Genomic DNA, 22959 nt, shown 5'->3' with positions numbered 1-22959 from the left:
TTCTCACTGTTTTCACTAGCTATCAATCTTTATGCATCATTCTTACCATGAATAGGTATAGTCTGCTTTATGTGGCCAATATTTTCTTTATCTCCTTGTGCCTCAGACTCAGATAACAGCAAGGTGGACATTTCTGCCCTGTTAACACACTTCTCTACTGTAGACTGCTGGCACGATTGGTTATTTTTGGACCCAACAGATCTTACTGTCTATAAGGAAAAGGAATTAATCTATATTTTAAAATATAGGAATTACATTTATTTCTTGTAGAATCTACATAGAAGAAATAATAGCTGGACAAATAGTGAGGTAAAAAAGAACTAGAGGAAATGAGAAGATTAAAAAGTTGGTGGAGAGGGAAATTATGGTAGAAAATTAGAAAGAAATAGGAGATAAATATAATGTAAGGTAAAACAGAAGACAACCAAATCTCATAGACACATAAATTAAAATGTGCTCATTTGCTACAGTCCATCTTTAGTAGGGAGGAGTTGAAATGAAAAACACTGTGTATGTCAGAAATTCAGAGGAAATTAAAAATAAAAAAAAAAACATTTGAGAATCTGTTCATTATAAGGTGTCTGGTGATGATCCAACTCCTTTTTGAAGGAGACCACAAAATGTGCTCACATATATTTGCCTTTAAGTTTTGTGCACATATTTAATGAAAAGAATGCTCAGAAATGTTAATTGCGTTGACATGACGAAAAGAAAACAGTTTTGAGGTCTTTTAAAATCCAGAATTTCTGTTCCAAATTTATTCAAGCCCTCTGTTTTTGGCATGTAGTCGCTCTCCCTCTTTTTTTCCCCTCTGCATTGGGAAAAATCCCGTCCCTTCCCATGCCATCCATGCTTAGATAAGCTGTTCAAACCTTGCTCCTACCTCACTGAATATCCTCATGTTATTTCTTCTGCCAGAGAGTGGAGGTGGTCCAAGAACTTTGGATCCAAAGGCAATATGACAAACATCTTGATTTTTACCGCTCCGCATGCTACCTGTTCCTCTGTTAATGAACTGATCTGTTTTGGTAAAGGAAGGGAATAGTAGTCCATTAATGGGCGTAATGACACACACCATGTTGCAATATTTCTGAAAGTACAATCTAGGGGTCATATGACGTGAATCCTCCCCTGCTTTAACTCTCCCACGCTCCCAGGGCACTTATAAAAATGCAGATACTGGGGTCCCACATCAGATCTATAGAATTAGAATCTTGTGGGGGGGGGCAACAGAAATCTACAATCTTAACAAGTGGTTAAGATTAACTCCCAAGTGGTTCTTGTGCTCAATATCATCTGAGAACCACTACCACAAACGTTTTTCCTCATAGAAAAAGAGAAAAGAAAGGAAAGCTACTGAAAAATACACTGCATTTTCTCTTTAAGGAAATAATTTAAATAAAACTAACTCCACTGAACAAATATTTCATTGAGCACTCCCAGGCACTTCCTAGAGGTTGTCAGTGATGCAAAATGGATAAGACACATTGCTTGCCCTCAGGGAGTCTGGAGGGAGGTGATGGTACAAGTAAACAGGTAACTAAAACATAAGGCAGACCAGTGGGAATGAAGAGTGACTTCTTGAATGGACCTTGAATGACTGATAAGATTTCAAGAATAAGAGATGTAGGGTGCCCAAGGCAGAAGAAAGTGCCTGAATAAAGGCATGGAAGAGTGAAAGGGTAAGGTATGCTTGGGGAATAATGAAATCACCAGTTTAGCTGGAAGGGTAGGCTCGGGTCGCTAAGAGCCTGTTCTAAATTCGGTAGGCAACAGGGAATCACTGAAGGTTTTGGGGAGAAAGAGAGCAAACTGGTATCACCTCAAGGATAAGGAAGGTGTGCTCACCAAACCCTGCTGCCTTTTCCTTCTGGGCACACAGCTAAATTACATTTCCGAGCCTTCCTTGCAGTTGTATGGGTCATGTAACTGAGTTCTGGTTAATGGAACAAGAGAAGTGGAATATGTGAAATGTAAACCATCTCCTGCTCCTAAAACTTCCTGCATAATCCCCATGCTCTCTCCTCCCTCATCTCTTGACAAGATGCAAAAGATCCAGCGGAGGACTTCAAGGCTCCCAGAGGAGCCACTAGACGAAAGAAGCCCGAGTCTCTGAAAGACCATACGGAGGGATGCCCAAGGAACTCCTGAGTGGACTAGGACTGTGGAGTTCTGTGTGAGTGCAGGCAGCCTTCTCTGACTAAAACAGCAGGTGAGAGTGACGGCTTTTAACTCAGAACATGGCCCACAGCCTAGAAAACCTTCTGCCATGTCCTGCTTGCAAGACAGGACCAACTTGAATATTACAATGTTGGCCCTGAGTAAGTCTAAATTTGTCCTACAGTTCTGGACATATATGAGCTACTGGCAACTTCTTGTCTGATCTGTTCTCCTGAAAAAAATTCCTATGGTTAGCTAGTTGGTCTCATTCGCTTCCGCTAGAGAGCTGTAATTTTATAAGTGGTGGAATTAAAAACCATTCCTATGTAACAGTCATGAGAAAAGGCAGAAAAGTTTGTGAAAACATATCATGCTTAGGAAGGCCCCAACATTTAGATCTGAGTGGAAGTAATCTGAGTGGGTATATAGGTGTTGTGGGGGGTCTGTTTCTGTGTTTGTAATAGATGAAGCTGAAGACATGGGCAAGGGCTACACTGCTGAGTTGATCTAAAAGAATTTTTGCTGGGGCTTCCCTGGTGGTGCAGGGGTTGAGAGTCTGCCTGCTGATGCAGGGGACACGGGTTCGTGCCCCGGTATGGGAGGATCCCACGGGCCACGGAGCGGCTAGGCCCGTGAGCCATGGCCGCTGAGCCTGCGTGTCTGGGGCCTGTGCTCCACAACGGGAGAGGCCGCAGCGGTGAGAGGCCCGCGTACCGCAAAAATAAATAAATAAAAAAATAAATAAAAAGAATTTTTGCTGGACAGAGGATCTAAGGTGGCTGGCAAAGTGGTGGGGAGAAATACCATTCTAGTTTTCTTCAAATTCCTGAAGCCCTATTAGGTAGTGATTCCATTTGTCCAAATGGCAGAATCAGAACTAATGAGTAGAATTTACCTCAGAAAGCTTTTAACCTAATTCTGTGAAAAATCACAAAAGACCCTGAACAGCCAAATCAATCTTGAGAAAGAAAAACTGAGCTGGAGGAATCAGGCTCCCTGACTTCAGGCTATACTACAAAGCTACAAGTATGTATGGTACTGGCACAAAGACAGTATGTACTGGCACAAAAACAGTATGTACTGGCACAAAAACAGAAATATAGATCAATGGAACAGGATAGAAAACCCAGAGATAAACCCACCTATGGTCACCTAACCTATGACAAAGGAGGCAAGATTATACAATGGAGAAAAGACAGTCTCTTCAATAAGTGGTGCTGGGAAAACTGGACAGCTACATGTAAAAGAATGAAATTAGAACACTCCCTAACACCATACACAAAAATAAACTCAAAATGGATTAAAGACCTAAATGTAAGGCAGGATGCTATAAAACTCTTAGAGGAAAACATAGGCAGAACATACTTTGATATAAACTGTAGCAAGATCTTTTTGACCCACCTTCTAGAGTAATGAAAATAAAAACAAAAATAAACAAATGGGACCTAATGAAGCTTAAAAGCTTTGGCACAGCAAAGGAAACCATAAACAAGATGAAAAGATAACCCTCAGAATGAAAGAAAATATTTGCAAGCAAAGCAACGGACAAAGGATGAATCTCCAAAATATACAAACAGCTCCTGCAGCTCAATATCAAAAAAACAAACAACTCAATCCAAAAATGGGCAGAAGACGTAAATGACATTTCTCCAAAGAAGACATACAGATTGCCAAGAAGCACATGAAAAGCTGTTCAACATCACTAATTATTAGAGAAATGCAAATCAAGACTACAATGAGGTATCACCTCATACCAGTCAGAATGACCATCATCAAAAAATCTACAAACAATAAATGCTGGAGAGGGTGTGGAGAAAAGGGTACCCTCCTGCACTGTTGGTGGGAATGTAAATTGTTACAGCCACTATGGAGAACAGTATGGAGGTTCCTTAAAAAACTAAAAATAGAACTACCCTATGACCTAGCAATTCCACTCCTGGGCATATACCCAAAGAAAACCATAATTCAAAAAGTTACATGAACCCCAATGTTCACTGCAGCACTATTTACAATAGCCAGGACATGGAAGCAACCTAAATGTCCATCAACAGAGGCATGGATAAAGAAGATGTGGTACATATATACAGTGGAACATTACTCAGCCATAAAGAGGAATGAAATTGTGCCATTTGCAAAGACGTGGATAGACCTAGAGATTGTCATACAGAGTGAAGTAAGTCAGAAAGAGAAAAAATATTATATAATATCGCTTATATGTAGAATCTAGAAAAATGGTACAGATGAACTTATTTGCAAAGCAGAAAGAGAGACACAGATGTAGAGAACAAACGTATGGATACCATGTATGGGACATGGCATAGGCCTACATGGGAATTTTCAGTACCAGAATAGAAGCCTTTTTCTTTTTTTTTGTTTAAACTTCCAGTCACAGGAATCATTTGGCTTATGGGCATATCTTTCTGTTCAAACATTGTACTAGGTCAGTTTCCTTGATGATTTTTCATATTCTTCATCTATATACAGGTTGCCCCCAAACAATTTAAGTTTCTTTGAGTAGAAAGACCATTTTTTTGGTACTGCATTTATACTCATCTGCTGAGCCCAGCATAGCATATGGTAGACAATGGATAAATCTCACCAAAATTGTGGACAGTACCAAAGATTAAAAGGAAAACTTTTGGGGGAGTATTTAAAAAAATCATACTGACACAGTTCCAGCTATAATTTCAACAAAATGAACATATTAAATAGTTCACAGCTATTTAAAAAATGAAAATTCCTAAATACCTTGAACTTCTTAGAGGAATTTCTTGCTTAGCAGTCAAGAGTCATTGACTTATCTCTTGGATAGTCAATGGCTATTAAAGCTACAACTAAACCTGATACCATGTAATTCCTTGAATCACAGAAAATAAGATGTTATTCTGTATTTTATACGAGGATCTACTATAGGATTTCTTTAGAGCAATCTACCACTGTGTGTTTAAATTGAAATCTATTTTTTAAATTTTCCAAATTTTAGTATACCTTTTTTCACAAAGCAAAGTATACGATAATCCACTATTTAGTATCTCTTTAATTAGCAGGGCTTTTTAAACTATTAGCACAATTAACACATACACATTCTTAAAGTCTGTTTCACTTTAATAATTCTGTTTATAATCATATTGTCATAATTATGTCTATAAACATGTATCATGCTATGTATCCACGATAATATGGTCCTAATTAAAACCTACAAGGAAAAGTAACTTAGACCTTTGGTTTCTAAAATAAAAAGTAAAAGGGACAAAGTTTCTATAATGAGAAAAATCTTAATGAAAGAAAACTACAAGCAGAAATGCATGCCTTTTGAATTCTAAAAGGAGTTCTTTTAAGACCTGATATCAATATATATAATATAAGGTTAAAAATCAAGATTTGATTAAAGTCATGCTCTAGGCATTTCATTTTCTTGAGTTTGTGGAAAATGAACTGGGTATAGGTCAGAGATGTTACCATTAATTATTTTGCTATTTTACTGAGGGGTACAGCCTTTGTAGTTAGATTATAAAACCTGAGGGTCTACTCTCTAATTGTCTTTTAGAATAATAAACATTCATTTTTGTCTCAAGGTACAATGTTCTAACTATTATAGTCATTTAAGTTTGCAAGGTTTTCAAAGTTTAACCAGAAAAACCTGCTGAATTTTCAACTCTAATCATTCAGGGGTCATGCTCAAGACTTACATCTATTATCTAATAATCGAATCAAAATTAAACCTGCTACCAGAATCCATATTTTGAATTGGATTAATTTTTATTTTATCATATATGCATTGTTATAAGGAATGTCAAAAACACAAAAAAGACTGATCTAGTAGAGCAATATTATTTTAGACAAGGTATTTAAACTTTCTAAGCTTCACTTTCTTCATCCATAAGATTGAGATAATAATAGTACTTAAGTCAAGGCATTTTTGTTAGATTATATGAAACAATGCATGTAACATGCTAAATACTGTGCTTAGTAGGGAGTAAATGCTTAGTAAATATGGTATTAATACCTTCCATCTTGAATAGCATTTAACAGTTTATGAAGTCCATTCACAATCATTTATCCCTTCATTCACACATTCTTTCATTAGTGATTGGGCACCTAGTCTGGGCAGCCACTGCTCTAAGTACTGAATAAGATAGGGAATAAGGTGGACACATCACCTCCACCAAGGCACTCCGGGTCTCACGGGGAAGACAGATATTACAGCAAGGAAGTCATAAATAACTACATGATTACAACTGTGGTAAGAGCTATGAAGGGAAGGTTCAAAGTGTGTTTAACAGGGGGCTGGTATCTAGTCCTTAGGGTGAGGGAAATGACATTCAATCTGAGATCTAAAGGATGACGGGTATGATGATGTGTACATGATCTCTATGAAATTTCCAGTCACTTTGTGTGATATTATTCCACCTCTACAGATGAAGAAACTGAGGCTCATGATGTTTAGAGATCTGTCCACTCAGAGCAGGGTCTCAGAACCCAAATGCCCAAGGCCTCTTTGTGCCTGCCCTCTTTTCACCACACATGATACTGCCTTTGGTGGGCCAGGAGGGCATTGCAGGGGATTCTTTCCTTGTCCACTATTTATTCTCTGTGCAGTTTTGTAAAGCTATCTAATTAAAAACTTTTGTTTTGCTATGTGAAAAGTGGGTCTAATAGTGATTATATGGATAAGTATGAGAACTTTATGAATATGATAATTAATGTATTTGATGAAGACTAATGGGGTTCCTGAGGAATCAAGAATGGGATATAATTCTGTAATAATCTTTTCCAGAGGGAAGAAAGTGGTGGTGGAAGCAGAGGAGGGACAAAATGAAGTGGCTTGAATGCCAGGCAGGTAACATATAAGTGACAAGCAGGCACATGTAGAACGTGGGGGAAACTGCGGCTAATTTGAGAGTGCACATCCTATGCAAAGTACTTTAATTACAAACTTTTTTTTTTTTTTAAGAAAAATATCTATTCAGGTCTTCGGCCCATTTTTTAATTGTGGCATTTCTTTAACCAACAATCCTAAGACAAGGATTACCAAAAATCTGAGTTTAGAAAGAAGAAATTAGAGTGTCTTGTTTTTTCCTGAAGTCAGAATCTCTCTCTCTCTCTCTTTTTTTAAGGTTCTACTTCACAGTAGATTTTGTTTCTTGATTTGAAATTTGCTTTCATAACGTACAACCTAAAGAAGAAATTCTAATAAAGATCTCACCAATGCCAACTATGGTTAGATTACTATCTCATGGTTTTGCTAGATCCTTTATCGGTTTGCGATTGAGTTAGGAGATATTGATGTCAGTTTCTCCTTATTTAAAAAGAAGTAAAAATCCAGTAAGACTGCTGTGCTGTGGAAAGGAGGGCACTTGGGAAAACTACCTCCTAATTTTTAAGGAAATTTCTAGTTTTTTTTTTTAAGTAACTTAATCCAAATGACATTTATTGAATACTCCTAACAACAGCAAAATTTACATTCTTACCAAGAGCATATGGCACATTTACTGAGATAGACTCTATTCAGGACAAATCTCAACAAATTTAAAACAAATCACTTCATATAAATTATTTTCTCAAGTCACACTGGAATTAAATTATAAATCAATAACAGAAAGATCTCAAATGTTTGGGAACTAAGTAACACACTTAACTCCTAAGTAACCCATGGATCAAAGAAAAAATGAAAAATGGAATTAGAAGATATTTAGAACAGAATGAAATAAAAATACAATACCAAAATTTGTGGGATGTTGCTAAAGCAGCACTTATGGGGAGATTTCTAGCACTAAATGGCTATATTAGAAAAAGAAAAGTTTGAAATCATTGACCTTGATTCCCACCTTAAGGATAGAAAGAGGAGAGCAAATGAAACCCAAAACAACTGAAGAAAGGAATAATAAAGATCAATGTGAAAATAAATAAAACAATATAGAAAAACAGTAGAAAGAATCAATGAAACCAAAAGCTGTTCTTTGGGAAGATCAGTAAGAATGATAAACCTCTAGTTAGACTGACCAGGGAAAATAGAGCAAAGATACATATTTCTAACATCAGGAATAGTAGTGGTATCACTATAGATTCTCCAGATAATAAGGCAACATTATGAACAATGTTATGCCAATACATCCAACTACTTAGATGAACTGGACAAACTCCCTGTAGGACACAAATTACCAAAGCTTACGCAAAGAGAAATAGTTAACCTGAAAAACTCTTTATCTATTAAAGAAATTGAATTTACAGGTTATAAAAACTTTCTCACGCTGATAAATTCCACAAAACATTTAAGAAAGACATAATACCAATTTAACACAAATTCTTTCAAAAAGTTTTAAGGAGTGAGGGAAAGGGGAAGGAAATATTTCTCAATTCATTCTATGAGGCCAGCTTCACCCTGATACCAAAAGCAGACAAAGCCATTATAAAAAAAGAGAACTATAGTCCAATAATCCCTTATGAACACAAACTGAATCAAACAATAGACTAAAAGGATATTTGCGTCAGGACCAAGCAGGGTTTTCCCCAGAAATGCAAGGTTGGTTTAACATTAAAAAATCAATCAATGTGATTCACCGAATTAACAGACTAAAAAAAAAAAAACAAGATGCTCTCATAAATACAGAAGATGCATTTGACAAAATCCAACATCCATTCCTAATAAAAACTGTCAGCAAACTAGTGATGAAAGGGACTTGCTCACCATGATTAAGGACATCTATAAAATTTCAATAGCTAACATCATACTTAATCATGAAAGACTGAATACCTTTCCACTAAGATCAGGAATAAGACAGGGCTATCCTTTCTTGCCACTTCTATTAAACTTTGTACTGGAGGTCTTAGTCAGTGCAATCAGGCAAGGAAAAGAAATGAGACATTCAGATTGGTAATGTAAAACTGTCTTTGTTCACACACAACATAATCATCTATGTAGGAAGTCTACTGGAATCTACAAAAAGTTACTAGTAGTAAATAAGTTTTGCAAAGTTGCAGGATACTAGATCAATTTACAAAATTTCAATGTATTTTACACACTAGCAACAAACAACTGGAAATAGAAATTTTAAAACTTACCACTTATCAGTAGTAACAAAAGATATAAAATACTTAGGGATAAATCTGAAGAAAGTTATAAAAGAACTGTACCCTGAAACTGTAAAATATTGCTGAGAGAAATAAAAGAAAACTGAAGTTGGAAGAATCAATATTGTTCAGATGTCAATTCTCCTCAAATTGTGATCTATAAATGCAGCACAATCCCAATCAAATTCCCAACAGGGCTTGTTGGCAGAAATTCATATATTGATTCTAATATTCATACTAAAATGCACAGAGTCCATAATACCTAAAATAATTTTTGAAAAAGAAGGACAAAACTGGAAGGCTCACGCTAGCTGAATGCCAGACTTATAAACATATAGTAATAAAAATCATGATATTGGCATAAAAGCAAATAGATAAATGAGACAGAATAAAGAGTCTGAATAAAGAGACCAGAAATATAACCACAAGTATATTGACAACTGATTTTTGACAAAGGTGCAAAGGAAATGCTGTGGAGAAAAGGACACTGTTTAGCAAAGGCTACAACAACTAGATATCCAAATTAAAAAAAAAAAAAAGGCCCCCAAACCAAAAATGTGGATTTATATCTTATACTATATACAAAAATTAATTCAGTGGATCATATACCTAAATGTAAAACCTAAAACTGTAAATTTTTTTTACATGGAGGCGTAAGACAAAATCTTCATAACCTTGGATTAGGCAAAAATTTCTTTTTTTTTTTTTTTTTTTATTTTTTCTCCAAATTCCTGGTTTAATAAGGACTTGTTTATTTTGAGAAAAAAAGGTCCCAAACATCAGGCTATTCACAAAAATAACCCACAGTATCAACTTTAGAAAACAAATCTTAAAGACTATTACACTAATTATTTTTCTAGAGAATCCATTTGACATGCCAACTCTCATTCACAAAAATACATTGTTACATTTGTGTTGAACAGCCCCACACAGCACTCTTATGTGGGGTATAACACGCATACCTCTAATTCAAAGCTGCTCTTAGGTGCTACTCAACTAATGAGACTGCCTTTGTAGTTAGGGAAGCAACCACTGAACTCATGTATGAATGGAAAGAACTGTACTCCCTGCATAACAAGAGATTATTTTGGAGACAGTTGATAAAAACCATACATCCTTTTTATTGTTAAGTCATAAAGAGGTATCAAAATTAAAAGCAAAAATTACAGGGTAAGACTTAACAGAACTACTAGGAGCATCAAAGGAAGTGAAAACGGGACTAGGCGCAGGGCAATGTGAATTAATGAACATGGGAAGGACAAGGATGGGGACAACAGTGAGCATGTGCTGAAGATACTAGGGGAGAGGATCTGGTGAAAATTTTGATCTTAGACAAGCGCCTAGGTAAAGAAATAATGGGACAAGATTTCTAAACCCCACTATGTGCTTAAGAGTCATCCTCGCCATTGGCGCTGTCTCTGTCATCCTCTCCTTCCTCAGCCTCTTTTTCATCATCCTTGATCAACTCCAGCTGGTCATCCCCCCGATCTTCATTATCATCATCATCCAGTAGGTCCCCCTCCTCAGCAGAGTCATCTGCACCCCCCTCAGACTCCATCTTCACATTAGTCTCCTCTTTCTTCAGGGAGCTGCTGCTCTGCTCCTCTTCTGACTTATCATTCTTCATCTCTACTCCTTGTTTGCTCTGTTCCTTTTCGATTTTTTCCAGGTTTTCCAGTAGAGAATCCACTTTTTGTTTTATCTGAGTCAACTCCTTCTTAATGGCCTGAAGGTCATCTCCTTTCAACTTTCCAGACTTAGAAGATCCCCGCTGTCCACTCTTAGAATTGAAGCCACTTTTGCCCCTTCGTGAGGTGTTTCCTGATACACGCTGGCGTTTTGAGGGCACTACAGCCCGAGCAATAGGAGGAGGAGGAGGAACACGTGCTGGGTAACTGTACATCCTGTCATAATAATCCCGTTGAAAGTCATAGTCCAAGTCAAAAGAGGAGCTGAGTAGAGGGGACGGAGAAGGGTGTTCTGGTACTGACCCGTACATCTCCGCTGCAGATCGTTTCACACCTGCTTTTCCTCGGTTCACTTTTGGCTCTGCGGCCAGATTAATATCTAAAACCTGGCCAGCAATCATTCTGCCATCCTCTCCTGCCACAGCAGCCCGGGCATTTCTCTCATTAACATACTGAACGAAGGCAAAACCCTTATGAACAGAGCAACCCACGATTTTGCCATATTTCGAGAAGATTGCCTCCACATCAGATTTCTTGACCACAAGAGTATTGAGATTCCCAATGAATACACGGGAGTTCATGGAGCGAGGATCCGTCTTGTTGGTAACATTGCTGGCCATTGTCTTTGATGGTAAGGTGCCTCACAAAGCTGAAAAATGTAGCTGAAGATCAAAAAAATCTCACAGGAGGGGGAAGGGAGAAGAGATTCGATTCTGAATCTCCTACTCCCGAGTTCTACGCGAAGAAGCCGACTGCTGCTCGAGGTCCGCAACACAGCCGCAACCGCTCAGCCTTCGCCTCTTCACAAAATGGCCCCCGCGTCTCCAAAAATTTCTTAAATATGTCACCAAAAGCACAATCCACAGAAGCAAATTTGATAAACTGGACTTGATCAAGTTAAAAACTTTTCTTCAAAGGATATTGTTATGAGAATAAAATGTAAGCAACAGACTGGAAAAAATATTCGCAATTCATATATCTGAAAAAGGATCTATATCCAGAATATAGAATGAACTCTCAAAACTCAATAATATGAAAATAAGGAATCCAGTTTAAAAATGGACAATAGAGTTGAACAGATGCTTCATCAAAGAAGATTCAGGGATGGCAAATAAGAACATAAAGATGCTCATCATTAGTAATTATCAAGGAAATACAAATCAAAAACCACAATGAGATACCACTCATTGGTATTGGAAATAATACCCGCTGCTTTGAATATAAAACGTTACTACTATTTTGCAAAATAATTTGTCATTTCTTAAAAAGCTACCATATGATCCAACCATCCCTCTCCTAGGCATTTACCCAAGGCAAATGAAAGCTTATGCCCATTCAAAGACTTCTACACAACTGTTCACAGCAGTATTATTTATCCATCAACAAGTAAATGGGTAAACAAAACATGGCACTTCCACCCATGGAGCACTATTCTGCAATAAAAAGGAATGAATTATTTCTACAAACCACATGTGCCTATCTCAAAATGAATTTTAAAATAATTATGCTGGGGCTTCCCTGGTGGCGCAGTGGTTGAGAGTCTGCCTGCCGATGCAGGGGACGCGGGTTCGTGCCCCGGTCCGGGAGGATCCCACATGCCGCGGAGCGGCTGGGCCCATGAGCCATGGCTGCTGGGCCTGCACATCCGGAGCCTGTGCTCCGCAACGGGAGAGGCCACAGCAGTGAGAAGCCCACGTAATACAAAAAAAAAAAAAAAAAAAAATTATGCTGAGTGAAAGAAGCCAGACAAAAGAGTATATATATTATATCTCATTTATAAAATTCTAGAAAATGCAAACTAATCTATAATGAGAGATAGCAGATCAGTGAGGATGGGGTTGGAAGGAAGGGATTATGAAGATTATGAGGAAACCTTTGGGAATGATGAATATGCTCACTCTCCTGATTGTGGTGGTTTCACGTCTGTGTGTGCTGTGTGTGTGTGTGTGTATCTTTTTTTTTTTTAATTTTTACAAGAGATAAATAGACTGACTCCAAGCATTATAAATGGATGATCATAACAAAAGCAACAATGAAGCAAACTACTAGTTTTGATTTGTGCTTAGGAGACCACTGCAACTTGTCATTAGTAGCTGCATGCTCAACTTCAATAACCAGATCTGATTCACTAGTTCAGTTAAAGTGGGGTCCCATTAATGAAAATAAGATCATCAGAGCCTACAGCCCTCTGCAGACTAACAGTCATTAACTGACATGCACTGGGAATTGACAAAGTGAGCAGTGCAAATGTGTGGTAACATTGACTTTTTGGAAACACAATTATTTTATTAATTTCATTAAATGCTCTTGATCAAGTTATACAGTATTCAAAAAAATGCACTCTAAAACAGAAGTTTCAAGGTTTCCTTTTTAGCTTGGGTGAACACGCCAGAAAGCATCCACAGGAAGCAGCTACTTCCCTCTGTAGCAGCATCATTGGGATCTCTTAATTCGTGCATTTATAATAAAATATCACAATTTACATGAGTACTGTAAGTCAGTTACAAGCACACACAGTCACTTTTCATGCAATTCAAATCTCACCACGGGGAGTCCATATTTTAGAAAGACACAAAAACAAATAGTTCAAATGAAGAAATACCTCCTGGCTTTTCCATGATTAAAAAGTCTGTCCTTGGGCATTATTAGCTACACCTTTCACATAAAATCTCTCACAGACAACAGTAATTTTTTTTTTTTTTTTTCTTTTTGCGGTATGCGGGCCTCTCACTGTCGTGGCCTCTCCCGTTGCGGAGCACAGGCTCCGGATGCGCAGGCCCAGCGGCCATGGCTCACGGGCCCAGCCGCTCCGCGGCATATGGGATCCTCCCAGACCGGGGCACGAACCCGTATCCCCTGCATCGGCAGGCGGACTCTCAACCACTGCGCCACCAGGGAGGCCCCCAGTAATTTTTTTTATAATCACTTATAGTAAGGTTCAAAGCCTACAAATGTCAAAATTAGCAATTGAAAAGTATTTGTAGAGGGACTTCCCTGGTGGTGCAGTGGTTAAGAATCTGCCTGCCAATGCAGGGGACATGGGTTCGAGCCCTGGTATGGGAAGATCCCACATGCCGCAGAGCAACTAAGCCTGTGCGCCACAACTACTGAGCCTGTGCTCTAGAGCCTACGAGCCACAACTACTGAGCTCGTGTGCCACAACTACTGAAGCCCGTGTGCCTAGAGCCTGTGCTCCACAACAAGAGACGCCACCGCAATGAGAAGCCCGCACACTGCAATTAAGAGTAGCCCCTGCTTGCCGCAACTGGAGAAAGCCCACACGCAGCAACGAAGACCAAAAGCAGCCAAAAAAACCCCAAAAACAACAACAACAAAAAACAGTATTTGTAGAAAGAGAACTACAGAGTTTGATGTATGTTTATGTAATCTTAGCTGCCGTACATGTGCAATGAGATTTACTTCAGAGGAACAGTCATAAACCCTAGGGTTATAAATGAATATAAGTATAATTGAGATTCACAGGACAGAAGAAATATGTTTTTTGATGGCAATTATTAATTTTCTGTATATATGACTCAAGTTGACTATCCTTATGCTGAAAGCCCATTTATGGAATTTGCAAAATATACACTAATATCCTCTTCTACAAGGTGGGATAAAACACAGCCTATGAAAAAGTTTGTTTAATTATAATACTGAGTTAATGATGCATTTAATATTTATTCAAATTTCTCTTTACTCTCTAGCATTATAAGTGTCCTTGAACTTTAAAAAGAAAGACATTTAAAATATTTGGATATGGACTTGTAGTTTCATTTAAAGACACAATTCTTAAAACATTAAGCTAGAGAGACAGAGGAAAAAAAGAGCATTTACAACTGTAAAGAGTTACCTGATAGGCTCTTCAGTCATTTCTGTTATGGAAAACTATCACAGCCTATTAGATACAGAGTGTTTGGTTATTGAAAACACTCTTACTCATTGTACTTTGTGGAGAATCTTCCATTAAGATTGAACTGTGACCTGAGGTATTTACAGTGGCTGTCTGGGTAGTGCGAACTTTTTCATCCTTTTATATACAGGTATTTTCCAAAGGTTCTGTAAAGAACATAGATTGTATATATTCTAAATATACAAATTCTCACTACCTGTGTCCTCATGGTTATCACAAATTCTTGCCTAAAATTGGCAATTGTGGAAGGTGATGGGAATATGGGGGGGTTCATTATGTATTCTCTCTACTTTTCTTTAAGTCTGGAAATTTCATAATACAGGGTTTAAAAATGTAGTGCCTATTTACACAAAATCCTCTTCCAGGGTTTATACTGTAAAAGTTATAAAATGGTCCCAATTCTCTAGGAATATACAATTTAGGACAAATGATGCTGATGAGGATTTACATATAGAAAATACACCAAGAATAAATGAATACTGGATAAACATCGAGAGTAAAAGTGAGTCTGTTTTTGTCACTCATTCATCTCATCATGGTTATCTCCTTCCTCCTCTTTCTACTTTGACCTTTCCCAAACTTTGACCACTCTCTCTTCCCCATCTGTTATCTGAGAACCAATAAGCCCTGCCAGTTTCCCCACTGTGGTTTTTCTCAGGGTCATCACTTTCCATTTCCACAGCCACTAGTCAATTTATGCCTAGATGGCTGCAAAGACATCTTAGTTGTAATCCTTAATCTCTAGTCTCACTTGACTTAAAAATTCATCTTGAAGCCTGATGTCAAGTTCAACTTCCTAATAAAGAAGTTATCATTTGTCTATTTTAGGAATATAAGGCACACTCTTCTCATAGTCTTTCAACACAGCCCTCCTGCTCAGAGGCCATTCCTGTTATTGATCCCTCAGGAAACTCATCCGTGCATTTTGCTGTCTCCTTGTCTTTGCTCAGTCTTCTGCACCATCTTACACTTCCATAAATCTTTATTTATTATAAATACTTACATGAGTATTCATTAAATAGCTTCAAGATCTACTTCTTCCTCCATAACTGTCCTATTTGACCGTCCTCTGAATTACTTGAGTGTGTATGAGTGTCATCTGACCCACAAAACCTTTGTGGGGATAAGTGATATAGTCTCTCATTCAGGGTTCTCAACCCTGGCTGCATGTCAGAATTGCTGGAGAAGTTAACAAAAAATCCAGCCTAGGACAATTAAATCAGAATCTCTGGGGGGTGAAGCATAGACATTAGGAAAAAAGATGTTTTTCATACAGTTATTTTTATTTTATTTTTTATTTTTTTTAACATCTTTATTGGAGTATAATTGCTTTACAATGGTGTGTTAGTTTCTGCTTTATAACAAAGTGAATCAGCTATACATATACATATATCCCCATATCTCTTCCCTCTTGTATCTCCCTCCCTCCCATCCTCCCTATCCCACCCCTCTAGGTGGTCACAAAACACCGAGCTGATCTCCCTGTGCTATGAGGCTGCTTCCCACCAGCTATCTATTTTACATTAGGTAGAGTATGTATGTCCATGCCACTTTCTCACTTTGTCCCAGCTTACCCTTCCGCCTCCCCATATCCTCAAGTCCGTTCTCTAGTAGGTCTGCGTCTTTATTCCCGTCCTGCCCCTAGGTTCTTCATGACCATTTTTTTTCTCTTAGATTCCATATATATGTGTTAGCATATGGTATTTGTTTTTCTCTTTCTGACTTACTTCACTCCGTATGACAGACTCTAGTTCCATCCACCTCACTACAAATAACTCAATTTCGTTTCTTTTATGGCTCAGTAATATTCCATTGTATATATGTGCCACATCTTCTTTATCCATTCATCTGTTGATAGACACTTAGGTTGCTTCCATGTCCTGGCTATTGTAAATAGAGCTGCAATGAACATCTGGTACATGACTTTTTGAATTATGGTTTTCTCAGGGTATATGCTCAGTAGTGGGATTGCTGGGTTGTAAGGTACTTCTATTTTTAGTTTTTTAAGGAACCTCCATACTGTTCTCCATAGTGGCTGTATCAATTTACATACCCACCAACTGTGCGAGAGGTTTCCCTTTTCTCCAGCATTTATTGTTTGTGTGTATATATGTGTGTGTGTGTGTGTGTGTGTGTGTGTGTGTTTTTGCGGTACGCGGGCCTCTCACTGTTGTGGCCTCTCCCGTTGCGGAGCACAGGCTCTGGATGCGCAGGCTCAGCGGCCATGGCTCACGGGCCCAGCCGCTCCGCAGCATGTGGGATCTTCCCAGACCGGGGCATGAACCCGCATCCCCTGCACTGGCAGGCGGACTCTCAACCACTGCACCACCAGGGAAGCCCTGTTTGTATATTTTTTGATGATGGCCATTCTGACCGGTCTGAGATGATATCTCATTGTAGTTTTGATTTGTATTTCTCTAATGATTAATGATGTTGAGCATTTTTTCATGTGTATGTTAGAAATCTGTATATCTTCTTTGGAGAAACATCTATTTAGGCCTTCTGCCCATTTTTGGATTGGGTTGTTTGTTTTTTTGATATTGAGCTGTATAAGCTGCTTGTAAATTCTGGAGATTAATCCTTTGTCAGTTGCTTAATTTGCAAATATTTTCTCCCATTCTGAAGTTTGTCTTTTGGTCTTGTTTATGGTTTCCTTTCCTGTGAAAAGCTTTGAAGTTTCATTAGGTCCCATTTATTGATTTTTGTTTTTACTTCCATTTCTCTGGGAGGTGGGTCAGAAAGGATCTTGCTGTGATTTATGTCATAGAGTGTTCTGCCTCTGTTTTCCTCTAAGAGTTTAATAGTGTCTGGCCTTATATTTAGCTCTTTAATCCATTTTGAGTTTATTTTTGTATACGGTGTTAGGGAGTGTTCTAATTTCATTCTTTCACATGTAGCTGTCCAGTTTTCTTAGCACCATTTATTGAAGAGGCTCTCTTTTCTCCACTGTGTATTCTTGTCTCCTTTATCAAAGAAAAGGTGACCATATGCGCGTGGGTTTATCTCTGGGCTTTCTATCCTGTTCCATTGATCTATATTTCTGTTTTTGTGCGAGTATCATACCGTCTTGATTACTGTAGCTTTGTAGTATAGTCTGACATCATAGAGCCTGATTCCTTTAGCTCTGTTTTCCTTTCTCAAGATTGCTTTGGCTATTTGGGGTCTTTTGTGTTTCCATATAAATTGTGAGATTTTTTGTTCTATTTCTGTGAAAAATGCCAGTGGTAGTTTGATAGGGATTGCATTGAATCTGTAGATTGCTTTGGGTAATACAGTCATTTTCACAATGTTGATTCTTCCAATCCAAGAACATGGTATATCTCTCCATCTATTTGTATCATCTTTAATTTCTTTCATCAGTGTCTTATAACTTCCTGCATACAGGTCTTTTGTCTCCTTAGGTAGGTTTATTCCTAGATATTTTATTCTTTTGGTTGCAAAGGTAAAAGGGAGTGTTTTCTTAATTTCACTTTCAGATTTTTCATCATTAGTGTATAGGAATGCAAGAGATTTCTGTGCATTAATTTTGTATCCTGCTACTTTACCAAATTCATTGATTAGTTCTAGAAGTTTTCTGGTAGCATCTTTAGGATTCTCTATGTATAGCATCAAGTCATCTGCAAACAGTGACAGCTTTACTTCTTCTTTTCTGATTTGGATTCCTTTTATTTCTTTTTCTTCTCTGATTACCCTGGCTAAAAATTCCAAAACTATTTTGAATAATAGTGGTGAGAGTGGGCAACCTTGTCTTATTCCTGATCTTAGTGGAAATGGTTTCAGTTTTTCTCCATTGAGGATGAGATGTTGGCTGTGGGTTTGTCATATATGGCCTTTATTAGGTTGAGGTAAGTTCCCTCTATGCCTACTTTCTAGAGGGTTTTCATCATAAATTGGTGTTGAATTTTGTCAAAAGCTTTTTCTGCATCTATTGAGATGATCATATGGTTTTTCTCCTTCAATTTTTCAATATGGTGTATCACATTGATTCATTTACGTATATTGAAGAATCCTTGCATTCCTGGGATAAACCCCACTTGATCATGGTGTATGATCCTTTTAATGTGCTGTTGGATTCTGTTTGTGAGTATTTTGTTGAAGATTTTTGCATCTATGTTCATCAGTGATACTGCCCTGTAGTTTTCTTTCTTTCTCACATCTTTGACTGGTTTCGGTATAAGGGTGATGGTGGCCTCGTAGAATGAGTTTGGGAGTGCTCCTCCCTCTGCTATATTTCAGAAGAGTTTGAGAAGGATAGGTGTTAGCTCTTTTGTAAATGATAGAATTCGCCTGTGAAGCCATCTGGTCCTGGGCTTTTGTTTGTTGTAAAATTTTTAATCATAGTTTCAATTTCAGTGCTTGTGATTGATCTGTTCATATTTTCTGATTCTTCCTGGTTCAGTCTTGGAAGGTTATGCATTTCTAAGAATTTGTCCATTTCTTCCAGGTTGTCCATTTTATTGGCATATAGTTGCTTCTAGTAATCTCTCATGATCCTTTGTATATCTCTAGTGTCAGTTGTTACTTCTCCTTTTTCATTTCTAATTCTATTGATTTGAGTCTTCTCCCTTTTCTTCTTGATGAGTCTGGCTAATGGTTTATGAATTTTGTTTATCTTCTCAAAGAACCAGCTTTTAGTTTTATTGATCTTTGCTATCATTTCCTTCATTTCTTTTTCATTTAATTGGATCTGATCTTTATGATTTCTTTCCTTCTGCTAACTTTGGGGGTTTTTTGTTCTTCTTTCTCTAATTGTTTTAGATGTAAGGTTATGTTGTTTATTTGAGATGTTTCTTAAGGTAGGATTGTATTGCTATAAACTTCCCTCTTAGAACTGTTTTTCTGTATCCCATAGGTTTTGGGTTGTTGTGTTTTCATTGTCATTTGTTTCTAGGTATTTTCTGATTTCCTCAGTGATCTCATGGTTATTAAGTAGTGTATTGTTTAGCCTCCATGTGTTTGTATTTTTTTTTTTTTTTGCGGTACGCGGGCCTCTCACTGTTGAGGCCTCTCCCGTTGCGGAGCACAGGCTCTGGACGCGCAGGCTCAGCGGCCATGGCTCACGGGCCCAGCCGCTCCGCAGCATGTGGGATCTTCCTGGACCGGGGCACGAACCCGTGTCCCCTGCATCGGCAGGCGGACTCTCAACCACTGCGCCACCAGGGAAGCCCCTGTGTGTTTGTATTTTTTTACAGTCTTTTTCCTGTAACTGATATCTAGTCTCATAGCATAGTGGTCAGAGGAGATACCTGATACGATTTCAATTTTCTTAAATTTACCAAGGCTTGATTTGTGACCCAAGATAAGATCTATCCTGGGGAATGTTCCATGAGCACTTGAGAAGAATGTGTATTCTGTTGTTTTTGGATGGAATGTCCTATAAATATCAATTAAGTCCATCTTGTTTAATGTATCATTTAAAGCTTGTGTTTCCTTATTTATTTTCATTTTGCATGATCTGTCCATTGGTGAAAGTGCGGTGTTAAAGTCCCCTACTATGATTGTGTTACTGTTGATTTCCCCTTTTACGGCTGTTTAGCATTTGCCTTATGTATTGAGGTGCTCCTATGTTGGGTGCATAAATATTTACAATTGTTATATCTTCTTCTTGGATTGATCCCTTGATCATTATCTAGTGCCCTTCTTTGTATCTTGTAATAATCTTTGTTTTAAAGTCGATTTTGTCTGGTATGAGAATTGCTACTCCAGCTTTCTTTGATTTCCATTTGCATGGAATATCTTTTTCCATCCTCTCACCTTCAGTCTGTATGTGTCCCAAGGTCTGAAGTGGTTCCTTTGTAGACAGCATATATACGGGTCTTGTTTTGTTTCCATTCAACCAGTCTATGTCTTTTGGTTGGACCATTTAAGGTAGTTATCGATATGTATGTTCCTATTACCATTTTCTTAATTGTTTTGGGTTTTTTATTGTAGGTCTTTTCCTTCTTTCGTGTTTCCTTCCTTTAGCATTTGTTGTAAAGCTGGTTTGCTGGTGCTGAATTCTCTTAGCTTTTGCTTGTCTGTAAAGGTTTTAATTTCTCCACCAAATCTGAATGAGATCCTTGCTGGGTAGAGTAATCTTGGTTGTAGGTTTTTCCCCTTTATCACTTTAAATATGTCCTGCCACTCCCTTCTGGCTTGGAGAGTTCCTGCTGTAAGATCAGCTCTTAACCTTATAGGGATTCCCTTTTATGTTATTTGTTGTTTTTCCCTTGCTGCTTTTAATATTTTTTCTTTGTATTTAATTTTTGATAGTTTATTATGTGTCTTGGCATGTTTCCCCTTGGATTTATCCTGTATGGGACTCTCTGTGCTTCCTGGACTTGATTAACTATTTGTTTTCCCATATTATGGAAGTTTTCAACTATAATCTCTTGAAATATTTTCTCAGTCCCTTTCTTTTTCTCTTCTTCTGTCACCCCTATAATTCGAATGTTGGTGTGTTTAATGTTGTCCCAGAGGTCTCTGAGACTGTCCTCAATTCTTTTCATTTTTTTTTTCTTTATTCTTCTCTGCAGTACTTATTTCCACTATTTTATCTTCTAGGTCACTTATCCGTTCTTCTGCCCCAGTTATTCTGCTATTGATCCCTTCTAGATAATTTTAAATTTCATTTATTGTGTTGTTCATCACTGTTTGTTTGCTCTTTAGTTCTTCTAGGTCCTTGTTAAACATTTCTTTTATTTTCTCCATTCTATTTCCAAGATTTTGGATCATCTTTAGTATCATTACTCTGAATTCTTTTTCATGTAGACTGCCTATTTCCTCTTTATTTGTTAGGTCTGGTGGGCTTTTACCTCGCTCCTTCACCTGCTGTGTGTTTCTCTGTCTTCTCATTTTGCTTAACTTACGGTGTTTGGGGTCTCCTTTTCGCAGCCTGCAGGTTCGTAGTTCCCGTTATTTTTGGTGTCTGCCCCCGTGGTAAGGTTGGTTCAGTGGGTTGTGTAGGCTTCCTGGTGGAGGGGACCAGTGCCTGTGTTCTGGTGAATGAGGCTGGATTTTGTCTTTCTAGTGGGCAGGTCCACGTCTGGTGGTGTGTTTTGGGGTGTCTGTGGCCTTATTATGATTTTAGGCAGCCTCTCTGCCAATGGGTGGGGTTGTGTTACTGTCTTGCTAGTTGCTTGGCATAGGGTGTGCAGCACTGGAGCTTGCTGGTCATTGAGTGGAGCTGGGTCTTGGCGTTGAGACGGAGATCTCTGGGAGATTTTCGTCGTTTGATATTACGTGGAGCTGGGAGGTCTCTTGTGGAACAATGCCCTGAACTTGGGTCTCCCACGTCAGAGGCACAGCTGGAGAACCAAGAGCCTGTCATCCACACGGCTTAGAATAAAAGGGAGAAAAAAAAAGAAAGAAAGAAAGAGGAAGATAAAATAAAATAAAAAAATAACGTTATTAAATTAAAAAATAAAAAGTAATTATTATAAAATTTTTTAAAAAGCAGTAAAAAAAAGAAAGAAGAGAGCAACCAAACCAAAAAACAAATCCACCAATGATAATAAGTGCTAAAAACGATAGTAAAAGAAAAGAAAAAGAAAAATAAGTCCAGACAGACATAACCCTAGGACAAATGGTAAAAGCAAAGCTATACAGACAAAGTCACACACAGAAGCATACACATACACAATCACAAAAAGAGAAAAAGGGAAAAAAATATATATATATCATTGCTCTCAAAGTCCACCTCCTCAATTTGGGATGATTCGTGTGTATTCAGGTATTCCACAGATGCAGGGTACATCAAGTTGATTATGGAGATTTAATCTGCTGCTCCTGAGGCTGCTGGGAGGGATTTCCTTTCTCTTCTTTATTTGCACAGCTCCCGGGGTTCTGCTTTGGATTTGGACCCGCTTTTGCATGTAGGTCACCTGAGGGCATCTGTTCTTCGCTCAGATAGGATGGGGTTAAAGGAGCAGCTGCTTCTGGGATTCTGGCTCACCCAGGCTGGGGGGAGGGAGGGGTATGGAGTTTGGGGCAAGCCTTCTGTGGCAGAGGCCGGCGTGACGTTGCACCAGCCTGATGCGCACCGTGCATTCTCCTGGGGAAGTTGTCGCTGGATCACGGGACCCTGGCAGTGGCGGGCTGCACAGGCTCCCGGGAGGGGAGGTGTGGATAGCGACCTGTGCTTGCACA

General features: G+C 38.3%; 2 protein-coding genes across 13 annotated transcripts in view; both read right to left on the bottom strand.

Moving 5' to 3' along the window:
• Positions 1-22959, bottom strand: part of CFAP20DC (CFAP20 domain containing) — a 287059-nt gene that overhangs the window by 113580 nt on the left and 150520 nt on the right. For 6 of the 12 annotated variants that reach the window (XM_082639695.1, XM_082639697.1, XM_082639699.1 and 3 more), the window contains exon 8: positions 884-1020. In XM_082639695.1, coding sequence (XP_082495821.1) covers positions 884-1020 — 137 coding nt within the window. Of the gene's footprint in view, positions 1-46; positions 210-883; positions 1021-16975; positions 22150-22959 lie in introns of those variants that run through there. The other 6 variants (XM_082639696.1, XM_082639689.1, XM_082639694.1 and 3 more) reach the window with 2 other exon arrangements.
• LOC309814138 (heterogeneous nuclear ribonucleoproteins C1/C2-like) lies at positions 10333-11734 on the bottom strand. The gene is made up of 2 exons (XM_082639572.1): positions 11223-11734; positions 10333-11183 (listed from the first exon to the last, which is right to left on the bottom strand). The coding sequence occupies exons 1-2, from the start codon at positions 11537-11539 to the stop codon at positions 10619-10621; spliced, it is 882 nt and encodes a 293-aa protein (XP_082495698.1). The 5' UTR covers positions 11540-11734; the 3' UTR covers positions 10333-10618.

The sequence above is a fragment of the Mesoplodon mirus genome (genome assembly GCF_964341445.2).
Source record: "Mesoplodon mirus genome assembly, chromosome: 12".
Classification (NCBI taxonomy): Eukaryota; Metazoa; Chordata; class Mammalia; order Artiodactyla; family Ziphiidae; genus Mesoplodon; species Mesoplodon mirus.
The sequence above is the reverse complement of the archived record's forward strand: the minus strand, read 5'-3'. Positions and strand labels throughout refer to the sequence as shown.